Source organism: Meriones unguiculatus, chromosome X (genome assembly GCF_030254825.1).
Source record: "Meriones unguiculatus strain TT.TT164.6M chromosome X, Bangor_MerUng_6.1, whole genome shotgun sequence".
Taxonomy (NCBI): Eukaryota; Metazoa; Chordata; class Mammalia; order Rodentia; family Muridae; genus Meriones; species Meriones unguiculatus.
In genome coordinates, this window is record NC_083369.1 from 92392574 (window position 1) to 92418051 (window position 25478).

Here is a 25478-nt window from a genome sequence, read left to right on the forward strand (position 1 = left end):
GCCAAATTGTCTTAAACATGAGAATGAGTGCAATATGTATAGGAGACCAAGATGGTGACACTGATAACCTCAAAGTAAATGATTGGATGGTTTAAACTATAAATTTTAGGGGAAGTCAATATAATCAGGGCATCAAAATTTTGGAAAGGTAGATTTAGAATAAGGTTGAATTCTCCAAAAAGCAGACAACAAGAAAGAGATTTGTTTTAGTTTGGGCTTCTATTCCTGTGTTAAAACACCATGACCAAAAGGAAGTTGGTGGGTTGGGGGAGATTATTGGTTTACACTTTCATATCACTGTTCATCTTTGAAGGAAGTCAGGACAGGAACTTGCATAGGGCAGGAACCTGAAGGCAGGAGCTGATACAGAAGCCTTGGAGAGATGCTGCTTACTGCCTTGCTTCTTATGTCTTTGCTCAGCCTGCTTTCTCATAAAACCCAGGACCACCAGCCCAGGGGAAGCACCACCCAAAATGGGCTGGGCTCTCCTCTATCAATCACTAATTGACTTGTGCTATATAGCAGTAGTTTTCAGCCTTTCTGCTGCTGCTATCCTTTAATGCAGTTCCTCATGTTGTGTTGATCCCAACCATAAAATTAATTTCATTGCTACTTCATAACTATAAGATAGATACTTTTATAAATTGTAATTTAAATATTTTTGGAGCTAGAGGCTTGCAAATTAGGTCATGAGCCACAGATTAAGAACCTCTGCTTTACAGGTTTGCCTACAGCCTGATCTAATAGAGGTATTTACTTAATAGAGATTCCTGGTTAGTTGGCTCTGTTGTTTTTCTTGTGGAGCTCCCGTCACTTCCAGGTCCTTTTCTCTTTCCACTCAACACTCTCTATGCATTGCCCAATGCTTGGCTTTGAGTTTCAGCATCTGTTTTGAAGCTCTCCTAGATAAAGCCTCTCAGAGGACAACAATGATAGTCTCCTGTCTACAAGTTTAGCAGAATGTCATTTATAGTGTCATTCATAGTGTCAGGGATTGGCACTCTCTTGATGGGGTGGGTCTTTGGGTGGGCCAGGCATTGTTTGGGCATTCTCTCACTCTCTGATCTATCTGCTCTATCTTTATCCATGCATACCTCGTAGGCAGGGTAAATTTTGGGCTGAAGTTTCTGTGGGTGGGTTGGTGTTCCCTGCCCTTTACCAGAAGACTAATCTGAGTAGAGGATGTCCTCTTCAGTCTCTATGGTCTCTGTTACTTAGGAGTATCTGCTTAAATCCCTCTCCTATCCTCCCAGGAACCTACCCTGACTTAGGTCTCTAGCTTGTCAAGAGATATCTTAGTTTCTCTTTTCTCTACCGGCCTTCTGTCCTCTTGTTTTTACTCTCTTCGGGCCTGTTCTCACCCTCTTAACTCTCTGTGCCCCCTCTCCTATCATGTTCTCTCTCTTTAGCCATTACCTCTGTTTATTGTATCTCCCCTTTCAGAGTGAGATTTATGCATCCTTGCTTTGGTCCTCCTTACTACTTAACTTCTTTGGGAAAACAACAGAGCCAACTAAACAGGACCTAGAGTGGTTTGTGAGACTGAAGCATCAACCAAAAACCATGCATGAACTGGACCGAGGCCTCCTACAAAGATGTAGCGGATGGGCAGCTTAGGCTTCAGGTGAGTACTCTAGTAAGGGAAGTGGGGAATGCATCAAACATGGACTTACTTGAAGCTTTTAGATCACTTTCCCCTGCCTTGACAGGCCAAAGGGGAAGAGGACAAGTTTAGTCCTGATGCAAATTGATGAGCTTGGATGGATGGCAAAGGGAGCTTCCCTTTTCTGAGGAAAGGCAGAAGGGGGAGGATGGAGGGAGACAGGGTAGAAATTTGAAGGGAGGAGGAAAGGAGCTACAAGGCTAGAGAGTGAATAAAATAAACAAATAGAAACAATCAAGGTTCCCTCCTCTCAGATGGCTTTAGTTTATGTCAAGCTGACATAAAACTAGCAAGCATAAGATCTTAGAAAGAAGAAACAATAGAAAGAAAAATGAGTCAGAAAAGCCACTGATACTCGGTATATTGATGGACAACTTACTATACACTGTGAGGGAAATTACATTAATTCTGGTGAAGACTGTTAAGAGGCATGTGTTGAATGTACTTTACAGCTGTTCATATAAGGGACAAGGAGGTAAGAATGGGTAATTTATTCTCAAGTAGAAAATTTGAATTATAAAGTGGATGATATTTGTGCCTGTGGCGAAGGGGACACTGGAAAAATGGAAACAGGGCACATACATCATGGTTTGGTATGCTTGGTGGTGGCAGACCTTCATTTAAACAGTCAGTTGGTGGAGTATAGCTATTGTTCCTGGTGTAATCATTTGTGATTACCTTATATGCACTCCTTGTTCCTTCCTTTGACTTTGCATTCAGCTTCCTTGCTTTGCTCTAAGATCTTCTATAGCTTTCTACAATTCTGGAAAGCCCCCAATTCTTGTAATTCACCAAATATCAATACCCTTTTTAGGAAAACCATCTAATACCACACAGTAGTCAGGCCAAGATGGGAAAGTCGGTGTCTCATGTGCCCTGAAGCAAAAGACTAAGTGACAAGCCATCCACAAGCCATTGGGCTTAGTTAGGATATATGTACAGAGGCAGAAGTTTTCTTCCTCTTCCTCCTTCTCTTCTTCTCCTTCTTGGTTTTTTTTTTGAAACAGGGTTTCTCTTTGTAGCCTTGGCTGTCTTGGACTGACTTTGTAGACCAGGCTGGCCTCAAATTCATAGCAATCCTCCTGCCTCTTCTTCCCTGAGTGTTGGGATTAGAAGCGCATGACACTGCACCCAGCTAAAAGTTGTATACTTAAGTCATTTCAAATCACAGAGACTATATAAATAGTGACACATCTTTCCTGTTGTTTATGCTATTTCTTAGAGCCAGCCCAGAACAGGGATTTAGCATGACTATTTCTTTTTTTGTGGTAGAAATAAATGGAGGAATGTCTAGAAAATGAAAAGGTAGAGAGCCAAAAAAAGGCAGCTGATGCTAACTCAGAGAAAATAGAGATCAACAAGTGCTTGTGGATGAGTTCTGAGGATGAACACTGTGATGGTACATCTCAATTATCAACTTGATGGCATTCAGAATCACCATGGAAACAAATCTCTGGGTCTGTCAGATGAACTGTCTAAATTAGATTCTTTGAGGCAGAAGACCCACTCTGAATGTGAGTAATACCATTCCAAGGACTTGAGTCCTCAGAATAAATAAAAAAGCTGAGTGTTAGCCTTCATCTCTCTCTGCTTCCTGACTATGGATGCAAGGGGGCCAGCTGCTTCAGCCTCCATCTTCGACATAATGACGTTCACTCCTCAAATTGTAAGACAAAACACTTTATTCCTTAAATTGCCTTCTCGATGTTTTGTGGCAAAAGTAACTATTATAAACACAAAAGCTTTATAAGGAAAAAGCTCCCTGTGTGGTTGTATTAGCAGAATTGTACTAGCTGAGATGTACCTTTCCATCCCACTGTGGTAGTTTACCTTTTGAGATTCAGTGACATAGGTATCAGTATCCTCCAGCTGTGGTGCAGCTCCTCTGACCAAGTCTCTGTGGCAGCTTCAGTTTCTCTTATTTTCCTCTGACTTTGGGATTCTACTTCCTTAAAATTAGAAGGACTGGTGAGTTACTTTCTAAAATGCTGACCACATTCTCTAGCATCAAACTACAGACAAGCCTTGCCTCTTGGCCCAAACATTGCTCCTATGAGTTTGTGCTGGTAGCACAGATTACTGACAATATGGGGTTGAAGCTGAGAGCTTTCTATCGACATGTGCTCTTCAGACTCCACAAAACCATACACTTTCTTGCCCTCCCTGCATTTTGGGAATAGTTTCAGTCCCTGAGACCTGTCCATCTGGCCTGCCTTTCCACTTCAAAGGATCTTTACTGTCATTTCACACAAGCAGCTATCTATTCTCTACTTGGCACCTTCGCCCTCCACATTCTTTCCTGTGCCTTTACAAACAGTTGCTATTGCCTGGAGTGCTCCTTCCAGAATATAATATTTAGCACAAGTTTGGAAATTAAATTTTCTCTCCGTTCATCAATTCATGGAAGGAAAGAATGTCAAGATTTATTGCCCTGGCAATATCAATGAAGATCTCATAACCACCTCTGCTCCTGAAACAGCCATAACTGACTTTCAAATGACATTTACTAGTGGTATTCATTCTATAAACTTCTAGCAAGTGAACACCAGAGTTTGCTAAGTCCTATGAATTGACAAGAGGAAGCAGCTTTCCCTCCTCCCCTGTTTTCCACAACTTCCTGGATTAAAGTTTTCCCTCTTCTGTGTTTTACAGAATAACTTTATCTGGACCCTTCATATGGGCCTGTACTTGGAATATTATTTACAAATGCTATCACCTTTGTTGAAATCTTAAGCTCTCTAAAGATGAGAACGGTTCCTCTTTTAAAAAAAATCTAATGTACCCTGATGTCTGATACAGATGAGAATTTGAAAGCAGTTAATTTCAAGCTGTGGATAAATGAATGAATCTGAAACATTCGATAACAATGACCTAAGGAGTTGCTGGGGGAGTCACTGGGACTCAATGTAAGCTCACATCAAAATCAATAAATGCCTACTAACTTATTAGACACCTATTATGTGCAAGACATAAAGGGAGTCCTGTGCCTGAGATCTTTAATTATACCTCTCTGCCTTTCTAACTTTCTGCCATGGAAACCCAACTTAGAGCCCATCCTTTTTCTATCTATTTTTATTTTATTTACTTATTTTTGTGTGTGTAGAAAAGATGGGAGTGCTAGGTAGGAAGACTCAGGGCTGTGATATCTCCATCTGGGGTTGTGTACTGCCAATTTACATTTTCTGAATGAGTTATTTCTGTGTACCTTCACAGCAGACAGCACAGTGTTGCCTTGCATATATTATATGTTCAATGGGTAATTGTCAACTGATTTTATGTAAGCAAGTGACAGCATACATACATTATAAAAAAAGTGAAGAGGCTGGGCTCTGAAAAAGTTAGGAGTCTTTAAATACAATGCTGGAGTTAGGCTTAAAGTTCAAGTGCCCCTGCACCCTGCCCTGCTCTATCTCTAACAGGGCTGATCTGATAAGGCAGTGGAAGGGTGCTAAGACCTTTGCTCCCTCTCTGCAACTGAAAGCGTTCTTAGCTTTCTAGTGGCCCCCACTGCCTGACTGGCTGTGGAGCTCTCCAGACCATAGATTCCTTTTTCACACTAGCAAAAGAAGATGCTGTCTAATCTGAGGATCCTCTTCAACAATGCAGCTCTCAGAAAGGGTCACAATTCTGTGGTTCGAAATTTTCGGTAAGTGATAGAGATTGGGATCGGGTCAGTGGTGAAAACTGGAACTACGTTTTGCAGGGGAGTGCACAAAGTGCCTTTTTCTGAAGAGTAATGGTGCCACAGTCAGCAGTTGCATGAGACAGCTGTCTCTAATTCTAGCTGGGTTTTCATAACTTGGTCATTCTGTAGTTGAATTTTACCATGCTAACCAAGGCAGGTACAACAGATTAAATATTCTCGTCATCTTCCATTTGAGTACATTTTAAAGGAGCTACTGACTGAAGGAAACTAGAGGAAGTAATTTACAGGGGCCTTCAACTCATATTTGTTCTTTTTGAGAAAACATCATGTCACTCTAGGGTGTCAGAGCTAATCCAGTCCCTAAAAGACAAAAAAGCTTCAAATAGAAATGAACTGAATACTTAGAAAGAGCTGCTGCAAAGGAAACTCAAGTGTCAGTATCTCTACAACTGCTTTTTTTAAAATCAAAATTTGAAATTCATCTTTCAAATTATTGGTGGTGTATGCAAAAGAGACTACATCTAATGAATTAAATAAAAGCTTATTCACTATCTACTATCAGCCACAGAGCACAGGTTGAGATTGCTGTGCCAGCCATGAAGGTGGAGGGGAGAAGAGTTAGCTGGTAAGCAAAGCCATCAGGTGGAGACCTTGTAGCCAGAAAGCTTCTAGAATGGTTGTCTGGTGACAATTAGAATTTCCCCAGAGCCACTTTGCAATCTAAACTGACCTGTGAAACAACCTCCCTGGGTTTCTAAGTGAAGGCTCCAGCTGGAGCTGGAAGTTTCCTCACACTATTAAGATTTGTGTTTGTAATGGTGCTCCTGGGACGCCTTGCTCTCAACTACCTGATAGAGCTAGTTTCACTGAACTCCATCTTTACCACCCCTTCTTTGGTGAGTATAAATAAGGCTTTCAGATGCAAGAATAATACTGTACACACACATTTTCTTGTTTTATAGACATATAGGATAAGAAGAGCCCAGAGAGATTGTTTATCACTTAGTACCAAAGTCATATCCTATAAATCCATTTTTAAAGCATGTGGAAAAAATCCTCAGGTTTTAACAAACTATAGAAAGGATTCCTGGAAGTATAGTCTCACCCTGAGCTTTTGGAACCTACGCAGCTAGGCTACAGGCTTAGCATCATTACTAATTTGCTGCATGACCTTGAGCAAGTCACCAAACTTTACTGCAATGTTACTTCACCTATAAAATGAATAGGCATATGACCTATACTCCATATTATAAGGTGATTTAATCATTCTTTCAACAAATATTTATTGGGTACCTATTTGTTCCATTCACTGTGCATTCTGTTAGAGATGCATCTGGTAGATGAGGTGTGCTGGCTACTTTTATGTCATCTTGACAAAAGCTGGAGTCATTGGAGAGGAGGGAGTCTCAGTTGAAAAAATGCTTCCAGAAAATTGGGCTATCAACAAGCCAGAAAGGCATTTTCTTAAGTAGTGATTGATGGAGAGAACCCACCCCATTGTGGGTGATACCATCCCTGGGCTCGAGGTCCTGGGTTCTATAAGAAACCAGGCTTAGCAAGCATGGGGAGCAGGCCAATAAGTACAACTCCTTCATGGCCTCAGGATCCTGCCCTGTGTGAGTGCCTGTCCTGACTTCCTTTGATGATGAACTATGATACGGAAGCATGAACCAAATAAAACCTTTCTTATCCAAGTTGCTTTAGCCATGGTGTTTCATCACAGCAATAGAAACCTTAACTAGGACATAAGATACTTCATTCAAGCCACATGAACTCACACTCCAGTGAGAGTCAATGAGATAATTTGTGCAAAACCTGTAATATAACAGGTGAGTGCTCCCTGTTTTTCATTCCACCTCACTGGGTAACATCAGATAAAAGGGTGATTCAAATTTACTTAATAGTTTTTAAAGAAGAAAAATCACCGAGTTGGAAATAGTATGGTGAATAAATACCCGATGCTTAAAACTTAAACATATATCCATTTTAGCAAATTACATAGGGCTTTATTTTTTTATAATCATATCAGGTTGAATTTTATGAATAAAATATCTCTAAAATAATTGGCCTCTTTGATCACTACTAATTTCCTCTTGCTGATATATACTAGCCTCAGTACTAATTCTCTTTTTGATGTGTACTAGCCAGACTGCATTTCTAAAACCCCTAATAGGCTCTGGAGCAAAATCCAGCTAAATTAGCCCAAACATCTATTGGATTTTTGAAAATATGAAAACCATTTTGGGCTTTGAGAAACTCAATAGTATTTGTCCTATTAAAAACAAGATAATACCATGCAGTGGTTTATATCTTGAAATTGACTGTATTGAGGACCACCTAGTAGGACAATTAGTAAAACACAGCTCAAAGTGTGTCAGAGAGGATTAACTCTTTTGGAAACCTTGCCTGTTCTCTCTGCTTTCTGGCTACCGAGATGTGAGCTATTATTGTTTGACACATCTTTTCCAACACAATGCACTGAAATTTCTGTAAGTCTGAAGGAAGGTATATTCTCTCTTAAGTTGTTCATATTGTTTATTTCATCGCAATGTGACAAAAGCTATGAACACACACTGAAATGGGTTTCAAAGAGTATTCTTATGTAGTGTGTGTATTTGTCATTCCTACTGCATTTAGTCATACTGCCTGCAATATAGATCAACTCTAAACTGCTAGTTTCTGTTATGACCCTCAGACTTTGACAAGGCTCCCTCACAACAAAGAAAAGCACCCTGGAACCACTCTTACACTTTTGCTTTACCCAAATTTGACTTCTTTCTCATTTTTCCATGTCTGGGGGAAGGTGGAAGATCCCTGTTACACAGCATACCATATGAATTAACCATTAGAGGCTGACAGGAAATGTGTGGCTAGGATGTGACAGTGCCACAAAAACTGAGGTTGAACAATTTTGAAATGAATAGTCATATATTGCAATGTTCATAATAAAGTAACAGCTGAAGTGGGGCTGAAGCCATGCACACAGACACCTGGATCAATCAGTTTTAGTCAATTAATTTTTTTTTTCTTTTTCCTTTTCTACAAAATCAATAGTATCAGACACTGAGAATGGTGAAAACAGCAAATCAGCAGGCATTCCATCTCACACACAAGGCTATGCAGACTGGCTGGGTTTGGATAATGTGTTCTATGATTTGTTGCCTGTTAGGAAAACCACTTATAGCTTTTAAAGAAACCACTAAAAATCTCTTTCTTTGTCAGAGAAGACCAATTTATAAGTGCACTTCAATTTCATCTTCCAAATCGAAATTTCTTCAGAGAATATTGAGCTAAGCCAGCCAATTCTGTGGAGGTTATAGATTGGAGCCGGGGGTGACTGGTTTTCAGGTATTTCATTCCAGACCTCCATAAAGACTCACATAACTCATTATGCTTCCTTTGTCCCCCCACACATGTCCACCCATATACACAGACACTAGGATGAAGTGATCACAGACTGCACATAGAGGAGAGACAAGAATAAATGATCTTTGTGTTTTAATGTCAAATATTAAAATACCTTAATTTTTTTCCTATTCTGATCACAGAAAACTATGTACGGCACAGGACCAAATTAGAATGGAGATATAGGATCTCCTTTGGCCAACAGTGGATTTTTATAAAACTACCATTTATTAATTAAACTAAAATAATAGAAGCCATATATTTTTATAAGTCATAGCAAATTTGTTTTTAAATTTGGAAAAAGACTTGCAATTGTTCACACCAATGGAATCCATTCAAGAGTTTTGTGACAATAAAGCCTCTCGACTGCTTTCTAGTGTGCCTTTTTAAGAAAGTAAATGAGATTAAGTTGGCTATTGCAAATTCTTATGTTCGTTAACTTTATGGATGTTGTGGGAGACAAAGCATGAAGAACCATTGACTTAGTTCCCTGGATCAGCTTTTCAGATAAGAAATGGAGGCCAGAACTGGCAAATGACCTTCCGAAGGTCATAGTTTATTACTTTGCCTTGGCTAAACTAGTACAAGATTCAACTATGTTAAAAAGTAGTGTTCTTTGTTCCCCTTACTAGGTAACCCACTTGGATACTGAGCTACCATGGGCAGGGGTTCTAGGTTATATCCATACTTGGTCCTTGGTTGGAGACACAGTCTCCTAAAAGACCCCTGTGCGCAGATATATTTGGTTCTTGTGGAGCTCCTGTCCACTCCAGGTCATACTAACTCCGCCTTCTTTCATATGATTCCCTGCACTCTGCGAAAGGTTTGGTTATGAGTCTCAGCATTGGCTTCGGTACACTGCTAGGTAGAGTCTTTCAGAGGCCCTATGTGGTTGGCTCCTCTCCTGTTATCTGTTTTATACTATTTCCACTGTCCATCCAATTTGTCTTTCTAAGTGAGGATTGATCATCTTACCCCGGGTCCTCATTATTGTTTAGCTTCTTTAGGTGTACAGATTTTAGTATGTTTATCCCATCTTATAGGTCTAGTACCCATTTATAAGTGAGTATATACCAAGTGTGTCTTTCTGCTTTGGGGATACCTCATGCAGGATGCTCTATTTCTGATAGGAACTCAATGGCTCCCTCCCTCCACCCCTGCCGCCACCTGAGGGAGGAGCCGACCTGCTAGGCCACAGAGGAAGACATTGCAGTCAGTCCTGAAGAAACCTGATAAGCTAGGGTCAGATGGAAGGGGAAGAGGACCTCCCCTATCAGTGGACTTAGAAAGGGGCAGGGAGGAGATGAGAGAGGGAGGGTAGGATTGGGAGGGAATGAGGAAACGGGCTACAGCTGGAATACAAAGTTAATAAACTGTAACGAATATTAAAAGAATAAAAATTTAATTAAAAAAGTAGTGTTCCTACTCTGATACTTTGATTCTTCCAAATTGATGAGGTTGAACAACCTATAAAGGTACAATATCCCTTCTTAAATATAGCCAAAATATGGAATGAAAGAAAGAGAAGGAAATACACTTTAACTTTCACATTATGTACAGTTATACAATGGAATACTACTCAGCAACTAAAAACACAAATGAAATTTGCAGGCAAATGGTGGGATCTAGAAAAGATCTTTCTGAGTGAGGTATCCCAGAAGCATAGAGACACACATGGTATATACTCACTTATAAGTGGATATTAGACATATAATATAGGGTAATTAGGGGGTGGGAGGGTGGGATTGGGAGGGGAGGAGGGAGGGGCTTATGGGGGATATAAAGTGAATAAAGTGTAATTAATAAAAAGAAAAAAAATTAAAAAAATAAAAATAAATATAGGGTAATTATACTAAAATCTGTACAACTAAGGAAGCTAATCAAGAAGTAGGACCCTGGGTAAGATGATCAGTCTTCACTCAGAAAGACAAATGAGATGGACATCAGAAGAGGGAGAAAACAAGGAATGGGAAGGGAGCCTATCACAGAGGACCTTTGAAAGACTCCATCCAGCAGGGTATCAAAGCATATGCTGAGATATTTAGCCAAACTTTGGGCAGAGTGCAGGGAATCTTATGAAAGAAGGGGGAGATAGAAAGACCTGGAGGGAACAAGAGCTCCACAAGGAGAGCAACGAACCAAAAAAATCTGGACCCAGGGGTCTTTTCTGAGACTGATAACCCATCCAAAGACCATGCATAGAGATAACCTAGAACCCCTGCACAGATATAGCACATGGCAGCTCAATCTCCAAGTGGGTTTCCTGGTAATGGGAACAGGGACTGTCTCTGACATGAACTGATTGGTCTGCTCTTTGATTACCTCCTCTTGAAGCCTTACCAGTCCACAGAGGAAGACAAAGAAGCCAGTCCTGATGAGACCTGATAGACTAGGGTCAGATGGAAGGGGAGAAGGACCTCCCCTATCATTGGACTGGGGGAGGGGCATAGTAGAAGAAGAGGGAGGCAGGGTGGGATTAGGAGGGGATAGAGGATGGGGCTACAGCTGGGATACAAAGTCAACAAACTGTAACTAATAAAAAATGAAAAGAAAGAAGCTTCTGAGTCTCAACCATAAGGCTCTCTGGAAACTCTGCAGAAGCTAAAGTCTTTATCTTCAATGCTCAGTAGGGGTCAAGGGAACAATTTACCACTCCAGTTTTTCCTTCTCTGGAAATGCCAGTTTCTAACTGTGCACATTGTACTCAAATAATGCAGTTTCTCTTCCAATGAAAGATGCAATGATACCAGAGAATACATTCAAGCCTTCCCCATCCCTCAAATAATTTGTCAGAGTGGAAAATGCAGACTGGAGTGATGAAAGACTTTATTCTGCAAGTAGCCCATGTACTTCAATTTCTAGTTAGATATTTAAGTAAAGCTAGTATGTGAATCTTCACTTATCATCTTAGTATTCAGTAATCTGGGCTTAAGAAACCTCTGCATTCATTATTTTTTTTAAGTAGTGTAATTTAATGAACTAATTGTGCTTTTCTCAGAGGCTCTGGCTCTAATTCAACTGCAAGTTGGTTTTTACATTTTATTTTATATTTGTTTTGAATTAGCACATACAATTTATATATATTTACAAGGTACAATATATCTAGATTCATGTATATATAGTATAAAGCCCAACTGTGGGAAATTAGTACTTATATCACTTTGTTATCATTGATGAGAAATCTTACGTAATTCTTATTGGCCCCAATGTTTTATTCTTTTTGTTATATGTGAGCTGAAGAATGAGAATGTGTGACTGTAGGTGTAACTCACTGGAATCCTCAATATTTCCACAAAAAAAATAAAATAAAATGAAATGTATTTCTAAAAGGGGGAGAATGATAATGTAGCCCAGGTCTGATTTGAGAGGTTGTTTCTTGTTTAATTTTAGTTTCTTTCTTATATGATGTAGTACAAGAAGAGTAAAACAGTTAATGGAAAAAAATAGTGGCTTGTGTGGGACTGGAGAGATGGCTCAATGGTTAAGTGCCTATATTGCTCTTGCACAAAATCTGAGTTTGATTCCTAGCACTCACATCTGGTTGCTTGCAAATACTTATAACTCCATTTCCAAGGGGATCCAAAGCCCCTAACACAATTAGGCACCTGCACTCCCATGTACATACCTCTCCACCACCCACACAAAAATAAAACAAATATCCTTTTTAAAAGAGTGATTTCTGCCTTGGTTTTGGTTTTCCTGAGCTAGAGCAGGCTATTTCTGCTAGGAATTGGGACTTTGTCGCCAGCATCTTTACCTGGTTTATTTGAATGGGGGTTATCACACCCAAACAGGACAATGTTTAACAAGGACCAGGGAAAAAAGAGGTTTGTGTCAGAGGTATCTCAATATGGCCCACTTGTGGAGCTCTTGTACTTTTCTCTAATTTTATTAGCTTAGGAAAGAGGTGTGGCAATTTCATTTTGTAGCCAAGGCAAATTCTATGAGTTGATAATAAACAGGATAGGAATTAAACTAAGACCATTGTGTTTGCTTTCCTTTTAATAATACTTTTTCCTGATTAGTTCTTGATATCTATGAAAAACAACTTTTTCCTAAGCTAACGTTTCCTGTCCCACCTCCTGGATAGAATTCAGAAAGATAATGACTACTCTAATTAATTTTCAATGGTATAAACAGTAGGACTCTCTTTATCAGTTGAGTTACATTTAAGCTTTTTTTTTTTTTCTATTCAGTAAGGCAATCCCTCATATATTGGTGCCCTAAATGTAACATATCTGTTTATCTACACTTTTTGCCACTGAGAACCATGACAACTTATTCTGTCTAAAAGAGGCTTGTGGGTTGCAATTGCCATGCTGAAAATTTATCCATCTTGGTGCTGAGGTCACACATTGGTCCCACCTGTTTTTTTTCCAAGTCTGGATACTTAATTTAAAAAGATATGCTCAGGATGTACTATTATAGTGCTCTCATTTCTGAATACGTGCCCATTCATTGTTCTCAGTAGATCAATGAGTACTGTCACAGAGTGCCTGACAGAGTAGTAGGGGAGTTTCAGTTTTCGCAATATCCTAGGCCACAACTAATTATTCTCCATGCCTCACAAGTTTTGAGTTGAATCTACTTAAAATTATAGAATGACCAGTTGGTACAGGATTGTGGATTGAGCCTCTGTTTGAAAGACACTAATTATACAGCCAGAGCAACTTAGTGAAGAATAATTTACTTACATAAATGCAGAAAATGGCTGAAAGGAAAGAACAAAATTTTCTGTGAGGAAATGATACTGACTGCATACTTGATATTCTGAGAGATAATTTACAACCTTGGAAGTGCAAAGAAAAAATCCATTAGAAGTTAATCCAGTCTTAGAAAAGAATATGGCAATTCACCAAATAATAAAATAGCTTGTTTTGGAAGACAAATGATAAAATATCAAGCACTGTGAAAACTACTCTCGATAGATTTTACAAAGAAATGAAGCATTGCAAATGTCACTATTTTTTTTTAATTCCAGTGTACTGAAGATACATCTGCTATGATGCTTTTGCAATTCTCTACACATCTGTAGCAGAAAATAAGAGAGCCTTCAGTGCTTTGGAAATCATTTTTAAGAAGTCACAGATTAACTGTGATTTTTCCACTAATTATTAAGGATAGTTTGTCTTGTTTCAGATTTAATGGTTATTTATAATCTAACACTACTGTGCTGAGGCAGAAAATACCCTTTCGTGTTTTATAAAGCAAGCTTTGGAGGATCTTATGCTAAGTTAAATAAGCCAGCTATAGAAGAACAGCCACTACGTACTTTCACATACATATCATATCTATAATAGTCTAGCTTAGCGAACCAAAGACTGCAGCCATGGTTGTGAGAAGATGAATAATGAGGCATATGAATATGATATTTTAATTATGCTACACAAACAAATTCTGAATATTCTGTATGGTGAAGTAGTTGTAATTATCTAGATGGTATTTTCCACTTCACCATTTTTGAAGAGACTAGGTTTGGTTATTGCAAAACCAAGCCCTCCCCCCAAAAAAAAATGACACAGGAAGCCTTTAGTGGGGAAAGTATATCAGGTAATTATTGCTCCTAGTAAAGGCTCTGGGCAATGAGAATCAGGGTAAGATTATCAGCTGTTGCTGTGTATAATCTAGTGTGTTTTGTAAAGAGAGTGTGTTGTCCCTCACACTCCATGGGAAGAACTAATAGTTTCTGTTGTATATAAATTAAAAATCAAAGGATTTGACCAAAAGATAATCAAACATACTTGTCTGACACTTATACTTTTGTACTCAAACCTTCTGTCAGTGGAGAACTATCAATATCAGCATCTTAAAATGAATGCCAATGACACTATGAAACTATTACCCTCATTTTGCTTATGAGAAACATCTGCGGAGCTGAGGTTGCTTGATTTTGTTAAGTGGCAAAACTGCCCATCCAGCTAATTCAGGTGCACCAGAATTTAATTTCCTTCCACAAAGTCTTCTCTTCTCTCAAATATAACAATCACTGCACATACAAAATGGGAATCATAGCCATATCAGTTTTATTAATCTTTTGCAGAGACATGCTATACCATATGATTTATTATGTTTCATTCCCAAAATAGGTCAATTGGACTACCCCACATCATTGCTTTCTTGAGTACATACTGTCCTCTTCTGCTTTTCCCCTTCTTTTGTAGGTGTGGGAAGCCACTACAGAGTCAAGTCCAGCTGAAAGGCCGTGACCTCCTTACCCTGAAGAACTTCACAGGAGAGGAGATTCAGTACATGCTGTGGCTATCTGCAGATCTGAAATTCAGGATAAAGCAAAAAGGAGAAGTATGTGACATTTGCTTTTTTTCTTCTCTTCTATTACAAACCAACAGCCCTTTTGGAGGCAGCTTCCCTAAAGCAAAAGGAAAAGAAAAACTACATTAACATTCCTGAATGGTAGCTAACTACTAAAATCTCACAGGCAAGGTAATTGATTAGCACCGAGTGTATGTAAAGAAACTTGAAAAGCAGTTATTCTAAGACAAGTCCTTGTACATTTTTTATCCAACAGAATCCTGAAATTCATTAGCAACTGGATCTGAAACTGAGATATCATTGGTCTAGAAAGATTTTATTCTTATATGTATTTTTTTTCTCTGTGTTTTCTATCAGTTAAAACTTAAAGATATGTTGTTGGTATTTTTTTTTTTTTTGCAATACACTTCTGGCTATATATCAGATATGTCATCATTATGATAATATTCATAATGGTGAGATTATGTTTTGAAAAACATTCCAAGTATAAAGATACAAGTAAGTTCTAGCCAAATAGAGGAAAAAAAATTGAATGTGGTGCTTAACTATAGGCATTGTTCTGCATTTTAAGCAATTTACGTTTCAAAATGCTAATACAGTAGCATCATTTACAGTGCATAATTGTGAAAGCAGATTTGTATTCCAAATTTGTTCAAAAGCTGTTTGTTTGTTTGCTTATTTATGAGACTGGGTCTCACTCTGTAGCTTTGGCTGACCTGGAACTCGCTATGTAAACCAGGCTGGCCTTGAACTCACAGAGATCCGCCTTTGCCTCCCCGGTGCTGGGTGTGTCTCTTTGCCTGATTCAGAGTGTTTCTTTTTTTAAAGATTTGTTCTCAGGTCAAGGAAGTCTGATATGACTCTGGCTTTCTTGTCTAATTGCCTAGCTCAATTGGCAAAGAGATGCTCCAACTGCTATGGGGTGATGTTCTCGCAGAACACTTGAAGTGGGGGAAAAGGCATTCTTAGGTCAGAGAACATTGCCTTTTCATGCTTTGCTGACTGGAGCCGAGAAGATGATACCACATCTTATCAGGAAGTCTAATAACACATGAAGATGGAGGAAGACTTTCAGGAGTGTTTTCAAATGACTTCCAGGAACAAAGCCTTTATGTTCTCTCATGAGGGAGACTGAGGAACATGAAACTAAACACCTGAGGTTCATCTGTGTCCTAAGTAGGACTCACGTTGTGACAGAGTAAGAACTTACTAGCTAAAAAGTCCTTCTGAATAAAACATCTTCAGTATCACTAAAATTGAGTGGAGATTTCAATAGAGTTAAGTAAGACAATGACTCTGGTATGAAATATTATGCTCTGGAACCAGCTCCCAAATTGAACCCAATAATCAGTAATACTGTATCTCAAGTATAGTGACATTCATCTGTAACCCTAGGCCTTGAGAGGGGGAGGTAAGGTGTTTAAATTAAGTTTTAAACAACATTGTGACCACTTATTCAGAAGTAGTAGTTAACTGATCCAATTTTTTATTACCATTTTGAAATACAATTCATGCTATTGGATCATAGGTATACTTTGCAGTTTAATAGTATTTTTGTCCTTCGTTTTCAGTATTTGCCTTTATTGCAAGGGAAATCCTTAGGAATGATTTTTGAGAAAAGAAGTACTCGAACAAGACTGTCCACAGAAACGGGTAAGTCCACTGACAAGTTCACTCTTATGTTGAAGAGCTAGCCAGAGGATGGAGACTTGAAAGGCTTAAGCCAGTGGGGAGTTTTATGTGTCTCTTAGCAACTACAAGAAGCAAATGCTGGGTGTCTTTCAATTCTGGTAAAAGCTATATGTAGAAAGATCAGCTACTGTTATACCCAGTTCGCAAGCCCCCAAAAGATCTCCAGGAATCGACTCTGTTGCAAAACATGAGGGTCTTTTTATTGAAAAATTACAAGCTGCAGCTTGGGCTACACAGCCCCACCGCCGAAGCGGTGGGAGCTGAGCGCACTGCGCCCAGGTTAGTTGGATGATATATAGATTTTGGTTCCTCCCAGCATGCCCAAGGCAGGGGCAATTCCTGCCTGGCAAGCATCTATTGGTCAAAATGCTACATTTTGAATTGATGGGCTATAGGAAGGTCCCCAGACCATAATGACCTGGTGTCCCTCCCTAGAGGGATGGGCCAGTTTCCTAGCAACTCTTATCTCTAGTAGGTGGGGAAAGAATGCAGTAAGGAGGTCCTTCCCCTCAGGGCATCAACAGACTTCTCCACCCACATAGTTTAACCCTTAATAATAGCTGCTAATTTTAATCTTTTTGGTCTCTCATTTCCCCCTTTCCCATGATCATTTGAAGACCCAATCTTGGGTCTTCCAGAATGGGATCTGGGGTCCCTTCAGGGTGTATATAGGGGTAGTAAACCAAGGGGAACTATTATAAGGTCTCTCTAGGCTTTTAGCCAAGTTGCTGTAATATTAGTGTCCATTTTAGCTAAGCAGATGCCCAAGATAATAGCTAATGCCAGGGAGCCCCTTTTGACTTAGCATTTCAGCCTGCTAGGGGGGATTTGGGCGAAGATCCATCTTCTGGAGCTTCTTCGAGCTGACCGTTGGACCGTAGGCATCAGGGGCTAGGGAGGCTGAAATGCCAGTCAAAGGCTGGGCAATGGGGAAGTCCCAAGCATCTGGTTAGTTGATCCACCCGAAGAGGCAGGGAGCAATCAGGTCAGTTTCCAGGAAGTCCAGATTTCAGCTAGCAGTCCACAGCTTATCCCGGAACTGAGTCAAACAGGTGAAAATCTGCTGAGACAAATTTAGACTGGAGACAGAAGTTAAAATTTGTCTATTAAATGGGAAAGATCGGGGAAAATCTCATCTGTGATCCTTTTGAGCTATGCCAGATCCAGGTCACATCCTGAAACTCATATGAAATTTTAGTACACAAAAGGAAATATACATAATTTTAAATACTCAGAAAAGTAGCATATCAGCAAATTAAACATTTTGAAAGTAACAGGTAAAACTGCATCCCACTGAAAGAGTATCAGTTAGCTGTTTTTTTTATAACCTTTATACACAACCTAAGTGTGTCCACAGTAACATTTTTTCTATTATGGTCTGGGGACCTTCCTATAGCCAATCAATTCAAAATGTAGCATTTTGACCAGCTTTCCAGGCAGGAATTGCCCCTGCCTTGGGCATGCTGGGAGGAACCAAAATCTATATATCATCCAACTAACCTGGGCGCGGTGCGCTCAGCTCCCACCGCTTCGGCGGTGGGGCTGTGTAGCCCAAGCTGCAGCTTGTAATTTTTCAATAAAAAGACCCTCATGTGTTTTGCAATGGAGTCGATTCCTGGAGATCTTTTGGGGGCTTGCGAACTGGGTATAACATTACATTAGTAGGAAGCCTATGAAGAATTAACTAGAATCTTCAGACATTGCTTCACACTTATGGCAAAATCTAAGTGGACACAAATCCTGAGGCCGTAAACTCATGTAGGAAATGTGTCTATTTTTACTCATGAATTTTTCTTTTGAACCAATTCTATTAGATAGTAGGAACTTAACCCCTCCAGCATTAGACAGTCCTTATTTGTCCTGACGTTCATGTTGTGGATATCTGGTCTTCTCTCCCTCTCTCCAGTTACACCTAAGTCCTGGTAGATACTAGTATTCCTAGATAGCTAGGGTTCAGCTAGTGTGCTTAGTCCTCAGGGCAACAGCATTGAATGTTTACACTGGGGCCTCCTGGAACTTGTATAGTTCTATTGTTTCTGCAGTTTGCTTCAGGGTTTGTTTCACTCCGATCACAAGACCTTATTAAGACTTTTGTTTTTGCTCCTGATAGTGCTCTACATTCCACTGGAACAGAGATAGCACAAAGCCATCTTTACCTAATTGTTCCTTTCTCAAGGACAATGCAGGGGAATTCTGGAGCATTTACTGCCCATCAAAGCTCAGTATTAACGGCAGAAAACAGACGTTCTCAGTATTGGAGTTCCTCAAACTCATATGAGGTTTTCATATTCTCCATTCCTTGAAAGTTGGTCTGGGGAGCACACAGCTTGTACAGTCACAAAGGTCCACCTATTTCTATTACTGTTGCCTGCTTTGACTTCCAAATCTGTTACTGCTGTTTGTGCCTAGACTCCAGGCACTTAAAACTCAAGGTGTTTTTTTCTTTTTCTAAAGATATTATCTCCACAATAAGTTTCAAGTAGTTTATTTTAAACTTGCAAGCCACAAATTACCGTTTTTCTTTTTCTCTGTATTTCTTCTCCATCAGACCTTTATTGAATCAACAATGTGACCCAAACGAGGAGTGAGGGTTGAGAAAGAAGTGTCACAAAAACATTGGAAGATTCTTCAATTCTCAGATGCCTTATCCTTACTTAGAAACATCATTGAGCACTTTCTCAGGCTTAAATTTGAACTCTACTATATGTGATTTGGTCCCATAGTAATTAATAATGAAGGTAATCAACTAGATAGCAAAAAAACGAAAGAAACAAAGGAAGAAAGGAAGGAAGGAAGAAAGAAGAAAGAAAGAAAGGAAGGAAGGAAGGAAGGAAGGAAGGAAGGAAGGAAGGAAGGAAGGAAGGAAGGAAAGAAAGATGAATTCTTTAAGGATTAGATGACCTTTAAGTTCACTCAGTAAAAATAGAACCAACTTTTGGATCTCAAGATCTCTTTTCTTATTAAAATGCTTCCTTTGTCCCCTGAGAGAGGGAAACAGGAAGAGGGACAATATGTAATGTCTCACCTGATCTTAGAAGTCTTGGGAAGGAAACAACAGATGGCTCTATTCTTCTCTTTAAATCTGGCTCCTGCAAGACATCTCTTTGGCATCTGAGCAATAGTAGGATAGTGGGGAGAAAAAAAAAACTGTCAGTATTTCTTAAAATTTGTTTTCTTCCAACACTAATCTTCCATGAATCTGGCAGAAATTTATTGTATCTTTTAAAATGTTTCAGTTTACTTTAAAGAGATAGTCTTTTTCCAAACTACCAAAACATTAGTATATAGAAAGTTTTCAATTTCTAATTTTTAAGTGAATATATTTTAGTTATTCTACAATTACCTCTGTTTAAATATTATGCTTGATATTGAAATATCCCTGAACAGTTTTCTCCATAATGATGTACCAGAGCTGTCAGTAAAGGCAAGAATGAGGCTATAATGCAGTTTTTTATGAAGACTCTGTGAAAAGTGCTCTATATTAATTACATAGATCATCTCACTCCATCCTCATGACAATGCTATGAAAGTAAAATGGAGTAAACCACGTAAACCACGTTCAGGAAATGGTCCACGTATGCATAGCTAACATATGGCAGACATATGATTGGATGCTGTTATTAAGTGTATCTTTAAGAATATCAAGGTGAATCGAAGCATGAGATAGTCCCAGGTTATTCTAGTGAAACTTTTACCACAAATAGCACTAAGCACTTTGTTAGATGACAATTGTCTATAGAGAAGCACTCTAAAACAAAATTGCAAACTCTATCATCAAATGCATGGGAACATGAATATTTGGCCTTTAAAATTCATAAGTCACAGAGTAGTTGTCATTATTGTCAGCAAATCCCTACGGACCTAATTGGACATGGCCTGCTGACAACCAAATTCAGTAATAGACAAATAAGAATGAAAAGCTGCCTTAAGTGCTTACAGAAATGACAAAACTCAATCAAATCCAAGACAAAACAGTTCTGCTGTGTAAATATGCACATTGAGGGATAGACACTCAGATCTTGGTTGTACACTTTTTCAAAGCTTTGCATCCCCACCTTTGCATGTGCATAATAATGGTTGTCCTTTGGTATATTTTTCAATAGATACAACATATGTCTTTGGTATTTAGAATGAAAATAGATTGTCTAATTGTCTATTATTGTGATACTTTTTTTACCATACATGGGATGGGCTGATTCTTATAGTATAGTCCTTGAAGATTCCATCTTAAGCCTGAGATTCAGGAATCCAGTGACATTTACTAATCTTGGGAAAGAGAACATTAATAATTTATGAAACATGTATATTAAAGTCTAACAAACTTACAGGGCAGTGCATGTGTATTACCTAGTTTATGATAGTTCAATTGATTTTTACAACACTGACATGGTTGTAACAAATACCCAAGAAAGCAGAATGTTAACAGTACTCAGAAATCCTTTGCATCATCCCTGCTTTTTCTTCAGGCTGCTATGCATCCACGCAAGGGTAACTATTATCTAGGCTTTTACTAGCACAGAGTAGCTCTGCCTGTTTTCAACCTTATATTAAAGAAACCATTCAACATGTGCTCTTTTGTGTCTGACTTCTTTGCTCTGAATTATGTTTGTAAGATAATGTCTATGTCTCTGTGTGTAGTTTTAGATCATTCATTCCACATCCCCCAATGTATGCCTCCCTGGTAAACCAGGCAATTCCTCTATGTATCTACTGGCAATTGTGTCCTTTTATTGCAAATTAATTGGGCTGATAGACAGATACATTTTTTTAATCTTAGTAAATGCAGTAGCTGATAGAAAAATGCACAGGAAATTCAACGTAATGGTCCTTTCTTGTATTTAATATGGCCATGTCATTTTCAAAGTGAAATTGAAAGTTGGTACTGCAGCAGCTGTTTCAAATTCATCAATTTTCCAAAGACACAAATACAAAAATTGGGGTTCTATTCTGAAGCTATGACAGTGGAGCTTAGAGAGGTTAATGGTGTCCTTGGTCCTACCAGCAAGAGACGTCAGATTCCTTCTATTATATAGGCTGAATGAATTCTACTTACATTCTGTGTTTCAAAGCCCATAGGGCTAGGCAAAGAAAAACATAAGATCTACTCTATCTTCTCATAACAGAAATTGAGAAATTACCAAGAGAAAAAAAAAATTGAACAAAAAAAATCTGGTATGAAAGCAGGAAGAAATGTAAGGGATAAAAAGATTTGTCTGAATGAAGGTTAGAGAGAGAGAGTGAGTGAACATCCACCCTTTTGTCCTCTCCTATGCCATGGCTGCTCTTAGTGGTTTTCAGATCCTTTAATAGCCCTTGAATACCACCTCACAACACAGGTCTGATAAATTAGCAAATTGTTGACTTAAGCCCTTGGATAGGGGTTTAATTTTCTTTTTGACCAGTAAAAAAGAGAAATCTCTTCTCAGAGGCAGTAACCAACCTTGCTAGACTTACATCAATCTAAAGTCATTTCGGGAAAGGGAATCTCAATTGAGAAAATGTCTCCATAGCACTTGCCTGTATACAATACAGTAGAACATTTTCTTGATTAATGATTGATACAGGAGGGTCCAGCTCAGTGGGAGTGGTGCCAACTCTGGGCTGGTAGTCCTGGGAGCTATAAGAAAGCAGGCTGAGCAAGTCAATAAGGAGTGTTCCCCATCTTCTCTGCATCAGCTCCTGCCTTTAGGTTCCTGCCCTGTTTGAGTTTCTGCCTCAACTTCCTTTAGCAAAGGAGTGTGGCCTGTGAGTTCTCTGATGAAATAAATTCTTTCCCCAAGTTTTTTATTGTCATTGTGTTTTATCACAACAATAAAAAACATTTAGCAGATCTCACATCTTTGCTCACTTTCATGAGCTGCTAAAATCCTAGACTCCTTAATAATGCTTCCTGTGACCCCTTCTTCCTACTCTGTCACCTACATTCACATTGGCTATGAATCTACATTGTAGCACAAAAATGGAAGTGTAAGGACATCAGATTAATCCCATGTTGCTGTGGCAGAATGAATTCTACCTGATGCCATATAAGGTAGATCAGACATGGCAAGCAGTATTAAACTTTGTGTATGTATGTGTGTGTTTACCATGTGTTTAGATGTCTGTGTGTGAATGAGACATGCATGTGTATATATATATGTGGATGATACAAGGCACGAGATAACCTTGGGTATCATTCTTCACCCTTTTTTGTCTGTTTGTTTTTATGAGACCAACCATTTTGCTGACCTGCTTGTTTCACCTGCCCAGCACTGGGATTATAAACACATACAGCTGAGTCTATTTTTTTTTTTTTTTACTTAAGTTGTGATCATTGAATTGAGGTCTTCATGCTTGCAAGGTGAACACTCTACCAAGTGAGCTCTCCTTTAAGTGTCATTGGATTTTCTTTGTCCTCTTTATTCAGAGTCACAACCCTCAGTAGTGCTTATCATTTTTCATGGCATATGGTAGAGAGGCACAATAAATATTTTCTTGATGAATATTCAGAATTCAAATTTGTTTAGTTAACTTTGCATGTTTACATGAAAAATTTAGTGCTCAGGAGCGATTATCATTTACAATCATCACTGACCTTTAGTAGATGACTTCATGGATAAGAAGTTTCTGTTCTTTCCATTAACACTATGGAGATGTTTGATGAAGATATGATGAGTGAGAGCTTATTAGTTTGGGAAATGTAACCTCTCTCCAGAGTCGACATCCTTCCTTCCTTCTTTCATGCATTCAACTAATATTCTTGATACACTTACTATTTGACACCTTTATATTAAATGTTTGTGACTCACTTAACAGTATACAAAACAGGAAATCCTCTGCCCTCATGAACGTTCTAGAAGATACAGAGACCACAAGAAATAGACACAATAAATATGTGCGTGATAGAGTATGTTGAATGAAAATTCATACTTTCAGCACAGAGAATGATGAAGAAGAAGGGTTTGCGATATTATTGGAGTTTGTATTTTACCTTGAATGAAAGAGAAAATCACCTAAGAGTTTTGGGGAAAGATGGAGCATAATTGAAGCTGCCTTTTATAACTTACTGTGATTAATCTGTTAAAAATAGACTGTGGGTGTAAGAAGTATGGAAGCAAGACAAAAAGCAGTCAAATGTATCAGTGTGGTGAGAGCTGGAGAGAGAGGAAGGCTAGAACCAGTGTGAGAGTAATGAGCAAGTTAGGAGGGACAGATTCTAAATACTCATTGAAAGGAGATCCAGAGGATAAATCGACTTGCCAAAACATTGACATCAAGGATGACGTCAAGATTTTTGCCTGAGCAATCATGAAAGATGCAGGTGGAATATGATGAAAGGGAACAAATAGACCTTCATTTTGTGTGTATTAAGTTTGAGATGTCTGTCAGACATAAAAAGAAAGATGTTGAAAATGAACTTGAATATGAGTCTGGAGTTTAAGTGTAAGACCTGGAATACAGATGTTTAAGGGTCATTATCACAGAAATATTATTTGAATCTATGGAACTTGATACAGTGAATACAGATTGAGATAAGAGGACCAAGAATTGACCCTGGAATGCTTCAATGTTTAGAAGTCAAGGAAAATAGTAAAAACTAGAAATCAAGGCCAAGAATAAATAATTACCAGGGTGGATATAAAACCAACAAGGTGTGAGTTTATATATCCTGGAGTTTATTAAGGAGAGAGTGATGCATTGTTTTGTTAAAGAAACTGAGAAGAAATCGGGGCAAAAATATGAAATAACATGTAGGTCATGATAATGTTAATGAAAAGAGTTTTGCTGCAGTGATGGTTAGCGAAGCTTTACAGAGCCAAGTTTGATGGAATAAGAAGAGAAGAAAGAGAAGGAGACCAATTAAAGATGAGAAAAGAATTAAAATAGTACTTGAAAGTGAATGTAGTTCCAAGACAAATGTGTTTTTTATTAATTATTAGGTATAGTTCTTAAAGATTATGACATAAGAATTAAAGAATTGATAATGTCTATGAACAGTCAAAATGAGTTGACTTCTAGTGTATTGATGAAAATATGAGGCAAAAATGACACATGGATTGTTAAGCACTTTGAGTAAAGATCTAAAGAATTGGCATTTCAATAAGACAGTAGGAAGAGACATGGAAACTCAAGAGATGAGATGCTCATCTATGATTAATGGTAAATAATGCAGAATATGTGGATACAGATGCTGGCAAATAGAGTGAGCTTGAGGAACATGAAGTTCTATGATGTCTGTAACATGCTCATTGAGGCAGGAAATAGGCCCAACATTTGCATACCGCTGCTATCTTCAAAGTATGTATATGTCAATCATTCAAATCATTTTTCTTTTAGTCCCCACCTTCCTTTTTCAGCCTCCCTGCTACTTCTTAAATCTTAAATCCCTTAAATGGACCAGTTATGACCCTTACACAAGATAAACAACTACTCTTCCTCAGTCTTGTATGTTTCTCATGGTTCACACTCACATATTCCTCAGCTTTCATTCCAACACTACAATCAATGTGGCTTCAGTCACTATGGCACTTAAAATGGTAATTCTGGTCTTATAGTTCCTGTCACTCTTTCTTACTCAAATTTTATAACACTTGTCAATATATAACCTGGTACTTACTCAACTTTATAATAAGTCTCTCATCACTAGAATATAAGTTATATTTTCTATAATTCATACAATAGCATCTACTAGACTGTTTTGAGGATAAGCAATAGAGACGGGTATAAAGTGGCAGTAACTGCTCTTGATTTGTATTGTAAGATTCAGGACACACTGGCTTCTAGTACAATGACAGACAGAGCAACACAAACAATGGTTATTGT

The 25478-nt window shown here is 38.6% G+C and overlaps 1 protein-coding gene and 1 long non-coding RNA gene across 2 annotated transcripts in view; both read left to right on the plus strand.

The window, feature by feature from the left end:
- LOC132650016 (uncharacterized) overlaps positions 1-1600 on the plus strand; it is a 31423-nt gene extending 29823 nt beyond the window's left edge. The window contains exon 3 of the long non-coding RNA XR_009588383.1: positions 1444-1600. This is a non-coding gene — a long non-coding RNA (uncharacterized LOC132650016). The remainder of the gene's footprint in view (positions 1-1443) is intronic.
- Positions 1601-5086: 3486 nt separating this feature from the next.
- Otc (ornithine transcarbamylase) overlaps positions 5087-25478 on the plus strand; it is a 75496-nt gene continuing 55104 nt past the window's right edge. The window contains exons 1-3 of the mRNA XM_060374798.1: positions 5087-5309; positions 14876-15014; positions 16556-16637. Of these exons, the coding sequence (XP_060230781.1) occupies positions 5233-5309; positions 14876-15014; positions 16556-16637 (298 nt within the window). The 5' untranslated portion in view covers positions 5087-5232. The remainder of the gene's footprint in view (positions 5310-14875; positions 15015-16555; positions 16638-25478) is intronic.